The sequence below is a fragment of the Geotrypetes seraphini genome, chromosome 2 (assembly GCF_902459505.1).
Source record: "Geotrypetes seraphini chromosome 2, aGeoSer1.1, whole genome shotgun sequence".
In the NCBI taxonomy this organism is placed as follows: Eukaryota; Metazoa; Chordata; class Amphibia; order Gymnophiona; family Dermophiidae; genus Geotrypetes; species Geotrypetes seraphini.
This window is the reverse complement of record NC_047085.1, coordinates 266,028,300-266,046,046: the sequence shown is the minus strand read 5'-3', so window position 1 is coordinate 266,046,046 and position 17,747 is coordinate 266,028,300. Positions and strand designations below refer to the sequence as shown.

The window sequence follows — 17,747 nt, the reverse complement described above, 5'->3', positions numbered from 1 at the left end:
CAAGTAGTGGAAGGGAAAGGCCAGGCGGGTGCAGCGATTTCATGCCACCGTCCCAGAAGCCTTACCTCCGATGTCAAAATTGACGTCTGGGGTAAGGCTTCTGGGCTGGTGGTATGTAATCACTGCACCCGCCTGACCTTTCCCAGCAATTCGTTCTGTACGTCCCTCACTCTCGGGCCACAGCGAGGCCATGGCTTGCGGTGCCACACTGATGAGTTCGACCCACTGCTGAGCAAGGAGTCCCCCCCTGCCACTTCTACTTCGTCGACATGTCCTCACAGCAGCAGCAGCGGGAGGTAATTAATTCCAGCGGGTGAGTGGGCAGGCTTGGGGAGGGCGGAAAAGGACAGAGGCTGGAAGACAGTGAGGGGAACATAGGAGGGAGGGAGGAAGGGTCAATTGTTGTGCCTGAGGAAGGAAAGAAAGAAATCACCAGACAACAGGACAAAGGTTGGAAGGCATTGAGGAGGAGTCATAGGAAGGAGGGAGGGAGGAAGGGACAATTGTTGGGCCTGAGGAAGGGGGGGGAGAGGACAAAGGCTAGAAGGCATTCAGGGGGACATAGGAAGGAGGGAGGGAGGAAGGGACAATTGTTGCACCTGAGGAAGGAAAGAAAGAAAGAAAGAAATCACCAGACAACAAAGGTAGGAAAAATGATTTTATTTTCAATTTAGTGATCAAAATGTGTCAGTTTTGAGAATTTATATCTGCTGTCTATATTGTGTACTATATTTGTCTATTTTTCTATAGTTGTTACTGAGGTGACATTGCATCTGTGCCCTGTCCCGGTCTACCACTAGACCACCAGAGGGGGGACAGGGTACAGAATCTGGCAAGGAATGTGGGGTTGGGTGCAGAGCCTGGCAGGGAGAATTTGGTTCAGAATGTTTTTTTCTTGTTTTCTTCCTCTAAATCTAGAGTGCATCTTATGGTCAGGTGCGTCTTATGGAGTGAAGAATACTGGTACTTAATGTATTTTAGTAAAAAGGCCTCATGCACCAGAAAGGATAATTTACTGCACATTATTTGTATAATAGCTAGTTGCTTAGTTACCTTAGAATTAATCACAACAATAATAATGTGCTTTGAGAGAAAACAGTATCAGGAAAGGATGGGAGTGAATAAATGCAACTGTCATAAAACTGTAACATCCCCATTGAAGATTCTAATAACAAACAATATGAGGAAAAAAGTTAGATGGGCAATAATCAGACCTCCACAGCTAGTTGGCACTTCTGCTGTTACATTGTACCCATGAGGCTGAAAATTAATTTACAAAGAGAAACTCTTACTCTTCTTTACTTTACCATATTTGAGACTACACCTCGCCTTATAAGCTCAATGTGAGTTACAATTAAAATGATATTACATCTATAAAAGCAAGCATTACCTAATTTCCCAATCCATCCATCATATGTGACACAAGTTTAATTCTTAATCTTAAATGTCTTCTCATAAAGCTGTGCTTTTAAATGCCTTCTAAGCATCGAACAGCTATGCATTGACCTCAATTCCAAAGGAAGGGTATTCCATAACTGAGGACCCAAAACTCTAAAAGCACATTTACATGTTGATTGTAATTGTGGATGGGCATAATAGAAAAAAAGTCTAAGTCCCTTTTTGGCCTAAGGCGCTAGACGCCCAAAGTAGGCAGCAGGGAAATGTCCATTCTTGAAAAAAAGTCCAAAATGTGTGTTTTTTTAAAAAGAATGGCCTATCTATATGTTCAGGCATTTAATCGCCCAAACTGCCACTACGTCTATCTTTAAGCCCTATTCACGAAAAAAAATTTTCCCAAGTCCCAAACATCCAAAACAAGACCTTTTAGATGTGGGAGGGACCAGTTCTTCGTCTAAAACCATGAATCTCTAACCAGCATCTGTCATAAGCGCCGGTTAGAAAATAATGGAACTATCCCCACCCCACCCCCACAACGATTGCAGCAGAAGGGATGCCCAATCGCTCCTGCCTGAACCACAGCAAACCCCCCTGAAAGTTTATCAGCAGGAGGGTTGCCCAATCTCTCCTGCCCAAACACCCCCTTCCCACAAGCATCATGGCAGGAGGGACGCCCAATTCCTCCTGCCTGAACCCGCCGCGACCCCCTGCAAGAATCGCCAACAGCAGAGATGCCCAGTCCTTCCTACCAGATACCCCAAACCCCCCGCAACCTTCGCCAGCAGGAGGGTTGGCCAGTCCTTCCTGCTGGATACCCTGAAACCCCCCTCCCCCATAACCTTTGCCAGCAGATACCCAATCTCTTCTGCTGACACCCCCCCTTCCTGAAAGTTCACCGGCAGGAGGAATGCCCAGTCCCTCCTGACAACACCCCCCACTCCCCAAAAAGTAGCCCACCCGGACCCCCCAATCCCACCCCACCAGACCCCTCCAACCCCACCTGGTCGTCCCCCTAACCTTTTGTGATGGACAGATGGACTGGTCCCTTTGCTGGAATTGCGGGCCTGTACCTTTCCGGTGCATCTTAGGATGCACCGGGGAGGGGCCCTGATTGGCCCAAGATGCATCGGAAAGGGTCAGGCCCACCATTCCAGTGAAGGCGGGCCTGCCAGCTGGATGCAGAGAGAACCCATCTGGCCAGCCATCTAAAAAAGGTTAGGGGGTCCGGGTGGGCTACCTGTGGGGTGGTGGGGGTGTCGGCAGGAGGGACTGGGCATCCCTCCTGCTGGCGAACATTCAGGAGGGAGAGTATTGGCAGGAGAGATTGGGCCTCTCTCCTGCCAGCGATGCTTGTGGGGGGAAGGGGTTTTGGGGTGTCCGGAAGGAGGGACTGGGCATCTCTCCTGCTGGCAAACTTTCAGGGGGGGTTACAGCAGGTTCTGGCAGGAGGGCGGGGGCATCCCTCCTGCCATGATCATTACAGGAGCGGTGGGGATGGGTTGCCTGGGAAGCTGAGCTGATCGCGGCAGCTGCAGTCAGCTCAGCGGCCCGATCCAGAACTTATACGTTTTGACTTGGTCCAAGTCAAAATGTATAAGTTCCGTCCAGGCAACCTTATTAAATTTTCAGTTATCCCTGATGGACCACTAAGTCTAGGTTGGCCCACATCCCGCCTACCTCCTACCCTAACCGCTCCTCGAAAAACGCCTCTTTTTACTCTGGGCGCACAGCGGCAGTCAGAAGGCCTAAACTGCTTTTAGATACATCTAAAACCCATTTCGATTATCGATACTTGGATGACCTGTCTTTTTGATCATTCAAGTGCTGATTTAGGTGGGTTTTTAGATGTATTTTATTTTCGATTATGAGCCTCTTAATTTATTTGCACAAGTAAAAAAAACCTTGAGGATTCATATATTTTCAAAAGGTCTTGCAAATACTGTATTTAGGACCTTCCAAACTTAAAGTGCTGAGCGCTAAGGGGTCAAGTTATCAATGAGGGCTGCTGTTAAGATGGGTTATTTTACTATGCTATTTGGCACAGGGACTTATTGAAAAAAATTAAATAACCCATTTTAACAGTAGCCATAATTGATAACTTTCCCTTTAAACAATCATGAAGATATGCATTGGAGTAGCTTGATCTTTTTGTAAATATAGGCTAGCAAAAGATGGGCTTTGCAGGGTAGAAAAAATGGTGCTGTCTTTATGTCTAAACAAATTTTATTGAACAAATTAACTCCCCCTCCCCCTTTTTTTTTTTTTTTTTTTAACTAAGCCACGGTAGGTTTCTACCATGGCCTGACACTCATAGAATTCCTCTACCATGGCTTAGTAAAAAGGGGAGGGGGTAAGAGAAATACAGATCAACAGTCATTATGCAGTATAGTAGTTCAGTTTTTCAATAATTTCAGCCTTGCTTCCCCTCCCTCTCCCAAATCTTCAAAATGACACTCTCTTTAAATCTGGTGTAAATATACCTGTTGAAGTAGGCATAACTTTCAAAATACAAGCCAAATTTACAGTGTAAATTTTCCATTCCCCATTTTTTTATTGTAGGCAGAAAAGTCCATGATTTCAAAGGAGAGAGGAGTTGAACAATATAGTGTACAGTATACACACCACAAATAACCCAGTTTTATTTTTGGCTATGACTCAGTTCTAAACATTAGGCAGGACTTGGCAGATACTTAGGAGATTAATGTCTGGAGGACCCAAAGAGCTCCTGCAGTCAAAGAAAAATAATAGATCCTGACAACCACCCCAGCTCAAGATTTAAAAAAAAAAAAAACAACAAACCCCCAGCAGGGATGGTGTGCAGTTTTGAAATAGCCTATTTACCCTGATTTTTCTGAGAGGGGTGGTGGTAAGGCAGTCATGATGATTGAGGAGGGTAGAAAGGTCTAAAATATTGATAGGGGGAGAAGAAGGTGCAAGACTGAAGGTTTGCTTAGGGTACCTAACACACTTAGACTAGCCCTAGTTTAAGGGGGTGATGCACGATAGTAATACTGTGTACTGATTTATGGGTATACAACCACAAAAAACAGGGAGGAATGGAAGGAAGTATAATATAAAAATTCAAAAATATCACTCCAAAACAAAAGCACCACAAGCCAAGAAAGCTTGCTTATTACTTAAGCGAAAGAAAAGCCTCAAACAAACGGAGAGGTGAACCCACATTCTTCCACCCAACCATCATAGGCAAAAAAACTTTCGCAGAAGTTTAAAGTTAGCAGGTGGGAGCAAAAAAATAGCTCAGAATGATTAATGGTGGTAACCACTGAACACAAACAGGCCAGATCGTTTCGTAGCCGGTAACCAGTGCTTCAGGGACTGAATAACGAATGGGTTGTTGATGTTTTACAGCTGGACAAAGACTTAGAAGAGGTTACTATGCAACTGCAGGACACACCAGAGAAGACAACGTACATTAAACAAAACCACTACCAGGATCTCAATGATATCCTCAGTATACGAAACTTTACAGAGAGTAAAGGTAAAACTTGGCTTGTTGTGTTATCCTTTTAAGTATGCAACATGTTGATCAGTGCTGTTATTATATGACTTGATATGTAGGTACAGGACATTGAGCCATATTCAAAAAGGATATTTGGAACTTCGTGCTCCTGAACAAAAACCTTTTCTGAATAAGGCCCATTGTTCTTGCTTTTCTGGGGGATATTTATGATGTTGCTAGATTACTACCTAGGAACAATGCTCAAATCCTCTTGTACACAAAAATATCTAATTTTCCCAAATGTCTGGTAATGCCACCAGTTTATAACATTATTTTAAAAGTAGTTGGTTTATGTTGGTCCATTGTACCAACATCTTTATTACCTAAAATCGTTACAATTGTCCAATATTCTTTTTATTAGTAACATAACATTTTATTTTTATACCACAATACACCATGAAGTTCGATGTGGTTAACAAAAATTATCTAAAGACTGTACATACCGTATTTTTCGCTCCATAAGATGCACTTTTTTCCACCCAAAAGTGGGTGGAAATCTCGGTGTGTCTTATGAAGCGAAGATGCAAAATTTGTATCCCCCGTACAGCTGCAGAACACGCCCCCCCCCCGCACACCAGCCATACTACTTTTTAAATGCCACCACCCCCACGCCGCACCACTTTTTAAACATCACCGCCAGACCACCTTTTTAAAACAACCCCCGCGGGAGCGTGTAAAGCTTGGTCCTGATGTCCGCACTCCTGGCTCAGGCGCCTGCTGCCCAGAAATAGTAAGGAGCCATCGAGGGAGGAAGGGAAGAATTAAAAAAGGTACACAGTATAAAAAAAAAAGGCACGGGGGTTATGATTAAAAAGTACTGGGGATATGTAGAGGGTTAATTTAAGGTACTGGGGGGCACGTGGGGGATGGGGGATGATTTAAGGTACTGGGGGTATGTAGGGGGTATGGGGCCTGCCTACCTGTCACTAGGCCACTAGGCCTGCCTGCCTGCCTGCCTGCCACTAGGCCTGCCCGCCCTGTGCCTTGTCCTGGCCTACCACTAGATCACCAGAAGGGGGGACAGGGTACAGAGCCTGGCAGGGAGGGGGGACAGGGTGCAGAGCCTAGCAAGGAGTGTGGGGTTGGGTGCAGAGCCTGGCAGGGAGAATTTGGTTCAGAATGTTTTTTTCTTGTTTTCCTCCTCTAAATCTAGGGTGCATCTTATGGTCAGGTGCGTCTTATGGAGAGAAAAATACGGTAGGTGGTGAGGGTACAAATACAATCAGTCTAGGAGCAAGACAAGTTCTGCATCGGATACAATCCCAGTAATTAACATGAAACATCAGTGGGCAAACTGCCTGTGTTACAATTGACTTTGTAGATGGGGGTTCACAAGTACATTACATTACATTAGGGACTTCTATTCCGCCTATACCTTGCAGTTTAAGGCGGATTACAAAAGAGCTAACTGGCTACAGGCTAAGTACAGGTAGCGGGGCAGGGGGGCTTTTAGGGCATAAAAGTATTACATGTATCTGCGCAAGGAGCAGTTACAGTCATTTGGGGGGAGCAATGAGCCAGAGAAAGTCATGGAGAGAGTACCGGATTAGTGCTCGCTAGGAACTTATTGAACAGGTATGTTTTAAGCTTCTCCTGAAATGCATGTATGATGATGAGGATTCTATAAGAACATAACATAAGAACATAAGAATTGCCGCTGCTGGGTCGGACCGGTGGTCCATCGTGCCCAGCAGTCCGCTCATGCGGCGGCCCTCTGGTCAAAGACCAGCGCCATAACTGAGACTAGCCCTACTCGCATATGTTCTGATTCAGCATAAACTTATGATGGGGAGTAGTTCCCAGCTTAAGTGATCTGCTTGGTAGGATAACAGTTTTGTGACATAAGCTCTTTTAAGAGAAAATGGAGTTGGAACGCAAAAGGCGGACTTATTTAAAAGCTACCACATACATACAACTGTGAGACAAACCAAAAAAAGAGAAAAGATAAGTAAGAGTGTGAATGCTAATCTGTTAAGAGTGGCAATTTAGTTCAGCCGTAAAAAGGTGAAACGGGTCTCCGTTGGGCAACAAGAATCCTATATTCTACAACAGAGATACCGGCGCTCGAGTTATTTAAAGATAAGTGCTGGTTCTTGTTATTTTGTTGATTTGCATGAAAGCACTTTGCAACAAAACAAATTTGCACATAATAATAGCACAATAGCACTTTTAAAGTCAAAAATCAAACTGAGCTCGATGAAAGATACCTCTCTTCTGCAAAAAGCTGGGTAGATATCTTGGATGATTCTCCAGCGCAGGCATCTGAGAGCACAGTAGAAAAGACAGTCGATAATCATTTGTACAAGTCTTGTATCATATCATGCTGGTCAGTATGTTATAAAATACCATCTACATGCAAACTAGCCATATACCTGCAAGATGACCTTATAAAATGACCTCTAACATGCATAATAAACCAGGAGGTATATAATGAGTGAGAGTGTGTGTGTGTGTGTGTGTGTGTGTTTGAGGGAGGAAGATGGGTTGGGGGTACTCTGGTGTGGTTGTTGAGTATGCATTGGATGTGTCTGTGAGGGGGAGGTATAAAGTGGGGAATTGTGGGACAACAAATATGTAGGAGTGGCATGGGGTTCATTATTATCAACAAAGGCAGACAGTTGCCTGGAGCACCAAACTCCCAATGCACCACATTGGGAAAGAGCATATTAATGCTACAGCTGAGGTGCTCCAGAGCCTTTATGCCTCACTGGAGAGTATTTTCAGTCAGTGAGTTGCATCATCAGAATTACTCAAGGAAGGCCCCACCCCCAATCTGCCCAGAACACCTGCTAGTGTGGCAACGTATCTCATTGGCTGGAGTATGGTGGTAATGGGTGTCAATGTTTTGGGAATGTTTTTTTTCATATTGTCAGTTATTCAAATTTCAGTAGGGATGTTGGACTCTTACCACAGTTGGCTTTATCCACTCAATGTTTTTGCATCTCTAGGTTTGATAAAGGGCTGCCAGTAGTATTGGTTGATTAAGTGGCTGTGGGCTCATTAAAGGGCTGTAACAAAGCAGGGAAGTGTTATTTTACAGGTTGGAGGTAGTGAAATCTCTTTCCATGCTTGAGCTGGATTTTCTTTTTGTTCCTGAAATTTCTGTTGGGTCATCGATGCTCTGGGCACTTGCTGCTGGCAGCCAATACACCACCATTAGCTGCACAGCTTTTACCCAAATGGCAGCTGTCTTTCTGCACCTAGCCCTTCTGTTCTGCAGGCTGTCTCTCCTATGTCCTGCTGGCTTGCCCTCTCCGTCTGCTTGCTTCCCTTATCCTGACCTTTTTCTGCTCTTCTCACAGCAGAAGCAGCTCCATACAACCCAAGCAGAGGCTCCTGCTTTCTGCCTGCACTCAAAAGGTTGAAAAAGTGACCGGCAGGGACACTGGGCTGTGTGACAATTAATACATTCGTAAATCTGTTAGCATACCTCAGTAAAATGACCCCTTAGATTGTAAGCCCACTAGGGACAGAGAAAGTACTTGAATATAATATGTAAGCTGCTTTAGCTGTACCACAGAATGGCAGAATATCGGATCTATAACCCTTTATATTCAAGGCGGTGAAAGGGGCCAAAAGAGACTACGAGGAAAAAATAGCCAAGGAGGCGAAAAACTTCAAGCCGTTCTTTCGATATATTAAGGGGAAACGACCGGCAAAGGATGCGGTGGGGCCGTTGGATGATCGTGGAATAAAAGGAGTGCTAAAGGAAGATAAAGAAATCACCTACAAACTGAACACATTTTTTGCGTCTGTATTTATCAAAGAAGATGTACACATCATACCGGAACCCACTAGGCTATATGCTAGAAATGAAGAAGAGAAACTGACAGGATTGACGGTCAGTCTAGATGAGGTATGCAGGCAGATTGATAGACTAAAGAGCGATAAATCCCAGGGACCGGATGGCATCCATCCATGGGTCATCAAGGAACTGAAAGGGACCATAGCTGAACTGCTTCATCTAATAGCCAATCTGTCGATCAAATCGGGAAAGATTCTGGAGGACTGGAAGGTGGCAAATGTTACGCCGATCTTCAAGAAAGGTTTGAGGGGGGAATCCGGGTAACTACAGACCGGTGAGTCTGACCTTGGTACCGGGAAAGATGGTAGAGGCGCTGATAAAGGACCGCATCATTGATCACCTTAACGGACACAGACTGATGAGGACCAGCCAGCACGGTTCCAGCAAAGGCAGATCTTGTTTGACGAACTTGCTGTACTTCTTCAAGGGAGTAAACAGGCAGCTAGACAAGGGCGACCCGATCGACATTGTATATCTGGATTTTCAGAAGCCGTTTGACAAGGTTCCGCATGAACGACTACTTCGGAAAATTGCAAGCCATGGAATAGAGGGTGAAATATTCACATGGATTAAAAACTGGCTGAAGCATAGGAAACAGAGAGTGGGGGTAAATGGGCAATACTCGGTCTGGAAGAGCGTCACCAGTGGGGTGCCACAGGGCTCAGTGCTTGGACCCATGCTCTTCCATATCTTTATAAACAATCTGGACATAGGTACGACAAGTGAGGTGATTAAATTTGTGGACGATACAAAGTTATTCAGAGTAGTGAAGACGCAGGAGGATTGCGAAAATCTCCAACGTGACATAATCAGCTTCGAGAAATGGGCATCGACATGGCAGATGAGGTTCAACGTAGATAAATGTAAAGTGATGCATGTCGGTAACAAAAATCTCATGCACGAATACAGGATGTCCGGGGCGGTACTTGGAGAGACCTCCCAGGAAAGAGACTTGGGAGTTCTGATCAACAAGTCAATGAAGCTGTGCGTGCAATGTGCCGCCGCAGCGAAAAGGGTGAACAAAATGCTAGGAATGATAAAGAAGGGGATCACGAACAGATCGGAGAAGGTTATCATGCCGCTGTACCGGGCCATGGAAAGCCCTCACCTGGAGTACTGCGTCCAGCACTGGTCGCCGTAAATGAAGAAGGACACAGTACTACTCAAAAGGGTCCAGAGAAGAGCAACCAAAATGGTTAAAGGGCTGGAGAAGCTGCCATACAGTGAGAGATTGGAGAAACTGGGCCTTTTTTCCCTCAAACAGAGGAGATTGAGAGGCGACATGATTGAAGCATTCAAGGTACTGAAGGGAATAGACTTAGTAGATAAGGACAGGTTGTTCACCCTCTTCAAGGTACGGAGAACGAGAGGGCACTCTCTAAAGTTAAAAGGGGATAGATTCCGTACAAACGTAAGGAAGTTCTTCTTCACCCAGAGAGTGGTAGAAAACTGGAACGCTCTTCCGGAGTCTTTTATAGGAGAAAACACCCTCCAGGGATTCAAAGACGAAGTTAGACAAGTTCCTGCTGAACCGGAACGTGCGCAGGTAGGGCCAGTCTCAATTAGGGCGCTTGTCTTTGACCAGAGGGCCGCCGCATGATGGACCACTGGTCTGACCCAGCAGTGGCAATTCTTATGTTCTTATGATTTTATGCAAGAATCTAGCCAGCTAAATTCCCTTTTTAAGCTTGAACCTTTAGGGGTCAAAGCATTATAATGGTGCTTATATTACCTTTGCGTCTTTACAAAATAGGCACTCCAAACCAGCTCCAGCTTGTTAAAATTCAAGTGGACTCTGGTCCACAAAATCTCATGACTCAATAATTTGGTTATTCTATAAGGTGCCAGCTGCCTCTGTCAATGTCAGTTTGTCAAATGTGTCATTTCTTCCTTTCTCAGCTTGCTTCCAAAATGCTCATCCTTCTCCTTTCAGATCTCCCTTGGAATCATCTTTCTTTATTGCAGTGTATTCAAAATGTAGCTTCATAACTTACCATTCATCAATGTCACTATAACCAAGTAACCCTTCTTCTCAAAAAACATTTGCTTCCACAGGCCATTCAAACATCTATTGTGCACCAACAAATCTATTCACCTTAGAGCTCCATATTATTTCTCTTCTCACTCCCTACATTCTTCCTTGTAAAATCCAGTCATCTGGCAAGTCACTTTTCTCTGTGTCCTTCTCCAGGAGATATGACACAGTTTCTAGTCTTTGGAAATATCACCATTGGCTTCCAGTCAGACAGTGAATCATAAAGTTCTTCATATGACTTTTAGAGCATATTGGTTTGGGACCCCAGATTGTCTTGTCTGCCTTAACTATTCCTTACAGTCCATTCCAATTTCTGTGCTCACTGAACGACTTTCGTCTGGTCCTTCCTGGACCATGACAGGTACAACTTGAGTCTACACGTCACCAAGCATTCTATTTTACAGGCCCTTTCTAATGGAATTCCCTTCCCCTTGCTATTCGAAGCATATCCTTTCTTAACGAATTTATAGCTGTGCTCAGAATATGGCTATGCACCTAAGCTTTGTCCTTAGACAAGCAGGCAACATATTCTCACATGTGGGTGATGTCATCCACGGAGCTCCAGCACAGACAGTGAAAAGTGTAGAATCACTTTAAGCTTTAACAAGTTTTTAGACTGCCTGCACCACACATGTTCAAGTGCCTTCATGCCCGACGCCAGCTCGCAAGGGATCCCTGTCAACATGGATTCACTAGGGGCAGGTCATGCCAATCCAATCTCATCAGCTTCTTTGACTGGGTGACAGGAAAACTAGACTCGGGAGAGTCTCTGGACATAGTGTACTTGGATTTCAGTAAAGCTTTTGACAGTGTCCCACACCGTAGACTATTAAACAAGATGAAATCAATGGGGTTGGGTGAGAAACTAACTGCATGGGTCAATGATTGGCTGAGTGGAAGACTTCAGAGGGTGGTGGTCAACGGCACCCTCTCTGAGACATCGGAGGTGACTAGCGGAGTGCCGCAGGGATCAGTACTGGGACCGTCCCTTTTCAACATATTCATAAGGGACTTGACCCGGGGGCTTCAGGGAAAAGTAGCACTGTTCGCCGACGACGCCAAACTGTGTAACATAGTAAGTGAAAGCAATCTCAAGGACAATATGACGCAGGATCTGATCACGTTGGAAAACTGGTCCTCGACATGGCAGCTGGGCTTCAACGCTAAGAAGTGTAAGGTCATGCATCTCGGCAGCAGAAATCCATGCAGAACATACACCTTGAATGGAGAAGCACTAGCTAGGACTTCAGAAGAACGGGACTTGGGAATAATCATCAGTGCAGACATGAAGGCTGCCAAACAAGTAGAGAAGGCCTCGTCCAAGGCAAAGCAAATGATGGGATGTATCAAGAGAAGCTTCGTCAGCCGCAAACCTGAAGTCATAATGCCACTGTACAGAGCCATGGTGAGACCTCATCTGGAGTACTGTGTGCAATTCTGGAGGCCACATTACCGTAAAGATGTGCTTCGAGCCGAGTCGGTCCAGCGGATGGCCACTAGAATGGTCTCCGGACTCAAGGGTCTCTCATACGAAGAAAGACTGGGCAAATTGCAGCTCTATACTCTAGAGGAACGCAGGGAAAGGGGTGACATGATTGAGACATTTAAATACGTCACAGGTCGGGTAGAGCTGGAAGACGACATATTCGTTCCCAAGGGACCCTCGGTCACAAGGGGGCACCCGCTTAAACTTAGAGGAGGGAAATTTAGTAGTGACACCAGGAAGTATTTCTTCACAGAAAGGGTGGTGGATCATTGGAACAAACTTCCGGTGCAAGTGATCAAGGTCACCAGCGTGCTCGACTTTAAGAATAAATGGGACATCCACGTGGGATCCCTACGAAGGTCGAGCTAAGGAACTAAGTCATATGCACTCAGACTTAATGGGGTGGGTCAGTAGAGTGGGCAGACTTGATGGGCTGTAGCCCTTTTCTGCCATCATCTTTCTATGTTTCTATGTTTCTATGTTTCTAAGGTCATCGGTTTTTCATTTTCTGCGGCATGAAGATGTATCTCATGTGTCTCCATCAAGTTGCCTTATAAACTTTTTCTTATAAACTTTTTCAACTATTTCTAGTTGCTGTTCTTTCTTTTCTTTTCAAAAATAAGTACTCTAGAAAAGTAAAAGGATAGACATCGATACCTCCATCTACTTGCATCAACGGCATATTAGCATCGACTCCAGTTGACGCATGTCTTTCTGTAACCAATGTTTCTACCATGTCAATGCAGATGCATTGCAGTGGAGAATGCCCTGCCAGTTAAGCATTGAGTCCATTTGATGCATGGCTTCATGGGCGATACATGTTGTCATTTCTAAAGCGCATTGCCTTTTCAGGCTTTCACACTTCGACGCCTGTGGCACCTACGATACCACTTGATGTTACATGGTCATGGTGCCTCCTCTTCATTAATGAACAGCATCACAGGTCTCAAAAGCATCAAGCCCCTTGATGCAGACCGAACAGCGATGCTATCATTCTCCACCCTTGTAGGTTTCTCTCCTTCACGGGATGCATCCTCATCGAGGTCATCCAATCTGAGACAACCTTCTGCACCGTTGGTACCGGCTGTTGAGCCATCGGTACCGGTGCATGCTTTCAAGGAGAAACTCGATGTTTCTTTTATTCCAAGACAACCTGCTGCACCGATGGTACCAGCTGTTCAGTCATTGGTACCAGTGCATGCTTTCAGGGAAAAACTCGAGTTCTTCCAAGGGGAGTTCAGTAAAAAAAAAAACTCCAAAGTGATTCCCTTGGTACTGGCCATCCTAAGCATACCACTATGAGGTCTCATGGTACCGTTTTCATCTGTCCATTGGAGCATCGAGCTACTTATCATAGATCTTCTGCAAGGCATCATCACTCTCATTCTCGACGATCGATCTATCTTTGCATCGACGTTTTAACTCATCAACATTTTCCACCGATGCATTGATCCACTACTTCAAAGCATGATGCCAAGATACCTCATCGCATTGATCTCCTACTTCGAAGTGAACAGCTGTTCTTCAAGAGTCGGTCTGTATCCAGAGGACACCGACACTCCCAATCCAACCCTTATTGCATCGAGCATTATATTGAAGCATCATTGTCTGCACTTCAAATGTCTGACTGCTCATTAGAGAATGACACAGTGGCGGTTTACCCGCGGCCACCGCATTTTAGCCGCGGGTCACCCGCCGAAAACGGGGAAGAAAACTAGCAGTCGCAGCGGCGATGGGGACAAGGCCATTCACCGCCCGCGGGGCGGTGAATGGTCTTGTCCCCGCAGTGAGGCATGAAGGATCGCGCGGTCCCCGCAGCTCACACCCGCCTGCCCAATCGATTCTAGTGTTTAGCCAGCTCTCTCCCTTCTCCTCACCTTAGTTTATAGGTTTTCTTTTTCGGCGACCTGCACGCTTTCCCAAAGAGCCGCGCACCCGCTGCTGCTCAGTTTCGATCTTCTGCTCTGACGCAACCGGAAACAGGAAGTTGCAGCAGAGCAGAAGATTGAACACTGAGCAGCCGCGCGTGCGCGGCTCTTTGGGAAAGCGTGCAGGTCGCCGAAAAAGAAAACCTATAAACTAAGGTGAGGAGAAGGGGGAGAGCTGGCTAAACACTAGGATCGATTGGGCAGGCAGGTAGTGGCTGCGGGGACCGTGCGATCGCTAGTGTTCCCGGCTCAAATTGAAAGGAGGGAGTGAAAGGGAAAAGGATTCTGGGCCAAGGGGATGAAGTCGGAAAGAAAAACCCACAGCAGGAAAGAAAGGGAAGGACTGGCAGGTGAGCCAGATGCTAGAAGCAGGGGGGGGGAAGAAAGAGGGAAAAAAAGCTAGATGGGGTTGAAAAGAAGAGACACACTGGTATGGAAGAGGAAGATAGGGGAAATCTGGACACAGGAAGGTAACAGAAAGAGGGGAAATTATGTGCATGGGGCATAGGGACAGAGACATAAAGGGGACATGCCATGGGGATGGTATATGGACACAGGGGGGGCAATGACAGATACATAGGGGAGATATTAGAAATGGAGAAAATAGGAGCACAGAAGCGAGATGGTTTGTGGGGATGGGACAGGGACCGAGCTTGCAGGCTTCAGTGGCTTGCACAAATTACATTGTAACGTGCCATGAAAATAAGAGGAAGGAAGGTAGATAGGCCACGCGAGAGGAGCTGAAGGGTAGTAGAAAGGAACAGATGGTAAAGGAGGGAGGGAAGGGTGGTGGTGGAAAGGAATAGAACAGACATTGAAGGAGGATGGAGAGGAACAGACCCCCAAGGGAAATGTGGAAGACAGAGTGGGAAGAAGACAGATGCCAGACTATGCGGGAGCGGAGGGAAGAAGATGGGTGCTAGACCAATTTGGGGGGGGGGGTTAAGGGAGAGGCACAGTAACAGCAAATGGAAGACGCAGAGAGAAGACACACAATGGATGGAAGGAATTCAATGAGAAGATGTGGAAAGTAGAAACCAGACAACAAAGGTAGAAAAAAAAATTATATTTATTTTTTGCTTTAGGATAAAATAGTATATTAGTTGTGTTGATAAAAATTTATAAACAAAGCCCTGCCAGCTGAACATCTCTTTCTCTAGTTCAGCAGCAGGAACTTTGATTTATAAGAAAGGAATAAGCTAAATATTACAGTACTAAGGCTTATATGGATGCAGCGGGGACGGTGATGGGGCGGTGAATGGGATGGCAGTGGCGGTGACGGGGCGGTGAAAGGGATGGCGGTGACGGTGACGGGGCGGTGAAGGGAACGGCGGTGACGGGGCAGTGCAGAGGATGGTGGGCCGGTGACGGGGCGGTGACGGGGACAGATTTTTTCCCCGTGTCATTCTCTACTGCTCATCTCTTGTTTCCCGATGTATGAATGGTCTGGACTCATTCACGCAGAGACTAGTGGGGGAATCTAACATGGGTGTAGAGCCTGTCAAGTTAGATTCCTTACCATGTTTTTAGATAATACAAAACCAAATGGTACATGAATGATTTTCTGGTTTATCCTTTCAACATGCTTAACCAGCATTGATCCATACTGAAGCTGTCTTTCCGTACTGCTTCAGGATTCCACCATGGGTGTAGAGCCTGAAAGGTGGTCTTTTCTGTTGTCTGAATACAAATATGCAAAGATAAATGACGGAATCTAACATGGGTATGGAGTAGGGGGTCTCAAAGTCCCTCCTCGAGGGCCGTAATCCAGTTGGGTTTTCAGGATTTCCCCAATGAATATGCATGAGATCTATTTGCATGCACTGCTTTCAATGCATATTCATTGAGGAAATCCTGAAAACCCTACTGGATTGCGGCCCTCAAGGAGAGACTTTCAGATCCCTGTTGCAGAGCCTGTTAAGTTAAATTTCTTATGCCAAACTATGAAGATAGCCAAGGTTTTTTTCCCCTGTGCTTTGGCACTATTAATAAACATTCTTTTTATTAACCATTGCAGCAGAATGGTTCTCTGCTTTATTTTCTAAGCAGGATCAACCAGGTTATTTTTACTGATATGCTTCTTCCACTGTACCATCAATGTTTATACAGTACATTCCAGGAGGCCCATACGATTACTTTCAAATATTTTCCCTACATGTGTTTCACCTATTGTTAATGGACATTATCTGTTCCCCCTCTCTCCTTTTTACAAGATTCATTCCAACTTCACCCCTCTGTCCATTTTCTCTCTTCTTTCTCTGTATCCCCCTCCTCCCATACTCTGGCATGTCTCTCCTCTCCTGTCCTTTCTTCCTTCTAAACTAAACTAAACTAAAGCTTAACTTTGTATACCAAGTCATCATTCTGAGATGGCTTGACTCGGTTTACAGCAATTAAATAAACAGGGAATGATTTACAAATGATAAATAGAAGATAATAGCAAAATTGCAAAATAATTAATTTTCAAAATGTTTGGCAAATAGAGTAGTTTTTAAAGATTTACGGAAAAATTGAAACGAACTACAACTCCTTAAAAAAAGGGGTGATCATTCCAGAGTTGAGAGAATTTAAAGACCAAAAATTGACTTAAGATCTTGACTCCTTTAATCCCTTTTTTAGAAGGAAGGGAGAGTTTAAATTGTTGGATACCTCTTGCAAAGGAGAATCGGTAAACTTTCCAGTGGTCTGACATCTCTGTCTCCTTCCCTTCCATCTCTCCTTCTCTTCCCCCCCCCCCCCCAGGTAAGGTATCTCAATCTTCCCTTCCATCTCTCTCTGTCCCACCCACTCTTTGGTCTAGCATCTCTGTCTCTTTCCCCCCCTTCATCCCTTATTATTGCATCTCTGTCTCCTTCTCTTCCATATCTCCTTCTACCTCCCTGCCCCTCACACTGACATCTATCTCCTCTCCTCTCATCTCCATCCCTCCCCTCACCCCATGGTCTGGCATCTCTCTCTCTCCTCACTCGTTTCATCCCTACCCCTATCCCATGGAAAAGCAACCCTTCTTCCTCTTCTCTCCATGCTCTGGCATCTCTCTCCTCTGCTTCCCTTCTGTCCCTCCCCCATGGTCTAGCATCTCTTTCTCCTCACTCTTCCCTTTTCTTTTCTGTCCCAGCCCCCACCCCATGGTCTGGCATCTTCCGTTCCATCTCTTCTCTGCTTCCCTTCCCTCCCTTACCCATGATCTGGCTTCTCTCTCCTCCCCCTTCCCTTCCTTAATGGTCCTTCTTTTTTCCTTCCTCCCTCCCTTCTAATTTGGTGGCTTTCTCCTTTATCCCTCCCTCCCTCCAATTGGGTGCAACATTTCTTGTACCTCTCTCTTTGCCACTTGTAAACTTCAGGTCACTGGCAGCATTAATGAGCACTTTAATAGCTTTATGCCTTCCCTACAGAACATTGATCAACATCTCTGATAAGTAATTTTCTCTTATCAAATTATTTTGATTATATTACGTGACTTTTGCTCCTGTTTTCATGATGGAGGTAGGGAAGGCTTGTGCTATGATGTAATGCATAAACATCTTTTAGCCTTCCAGCGGCATCACCTGATGTTTATATCACTGAGCACAATC

General features: G+C 45.3%; 1 protein-coding gene across 9 annotated transcripts in view; it reads left to right on the top strand.

Annotated features, from left to right (window-relative positions):
- GABBR2 (gamma-aminobutyric acid type B receptor subunit 2) overlaps positions 1-17,747 on the top strand; it is a 1,059,696-nt gene that overhangs the window by 1,014,610 nt on the left and 27,339 nt on the right. For all 9 annotated transcript variants that reach the window (XM_033929595.1, XM_033929596.1, XM_033929597.1 and 6 more), the window contains one exon: positions 4,768-4,897. In XM_033929595.1, coding sequence (XP_033785486.1) covers positions 4,768-4,897 — 130 coding nt within the window. The remainder of the gene's footprint in view (positions 1-4,767; positions 4,898-17,747) is intronic.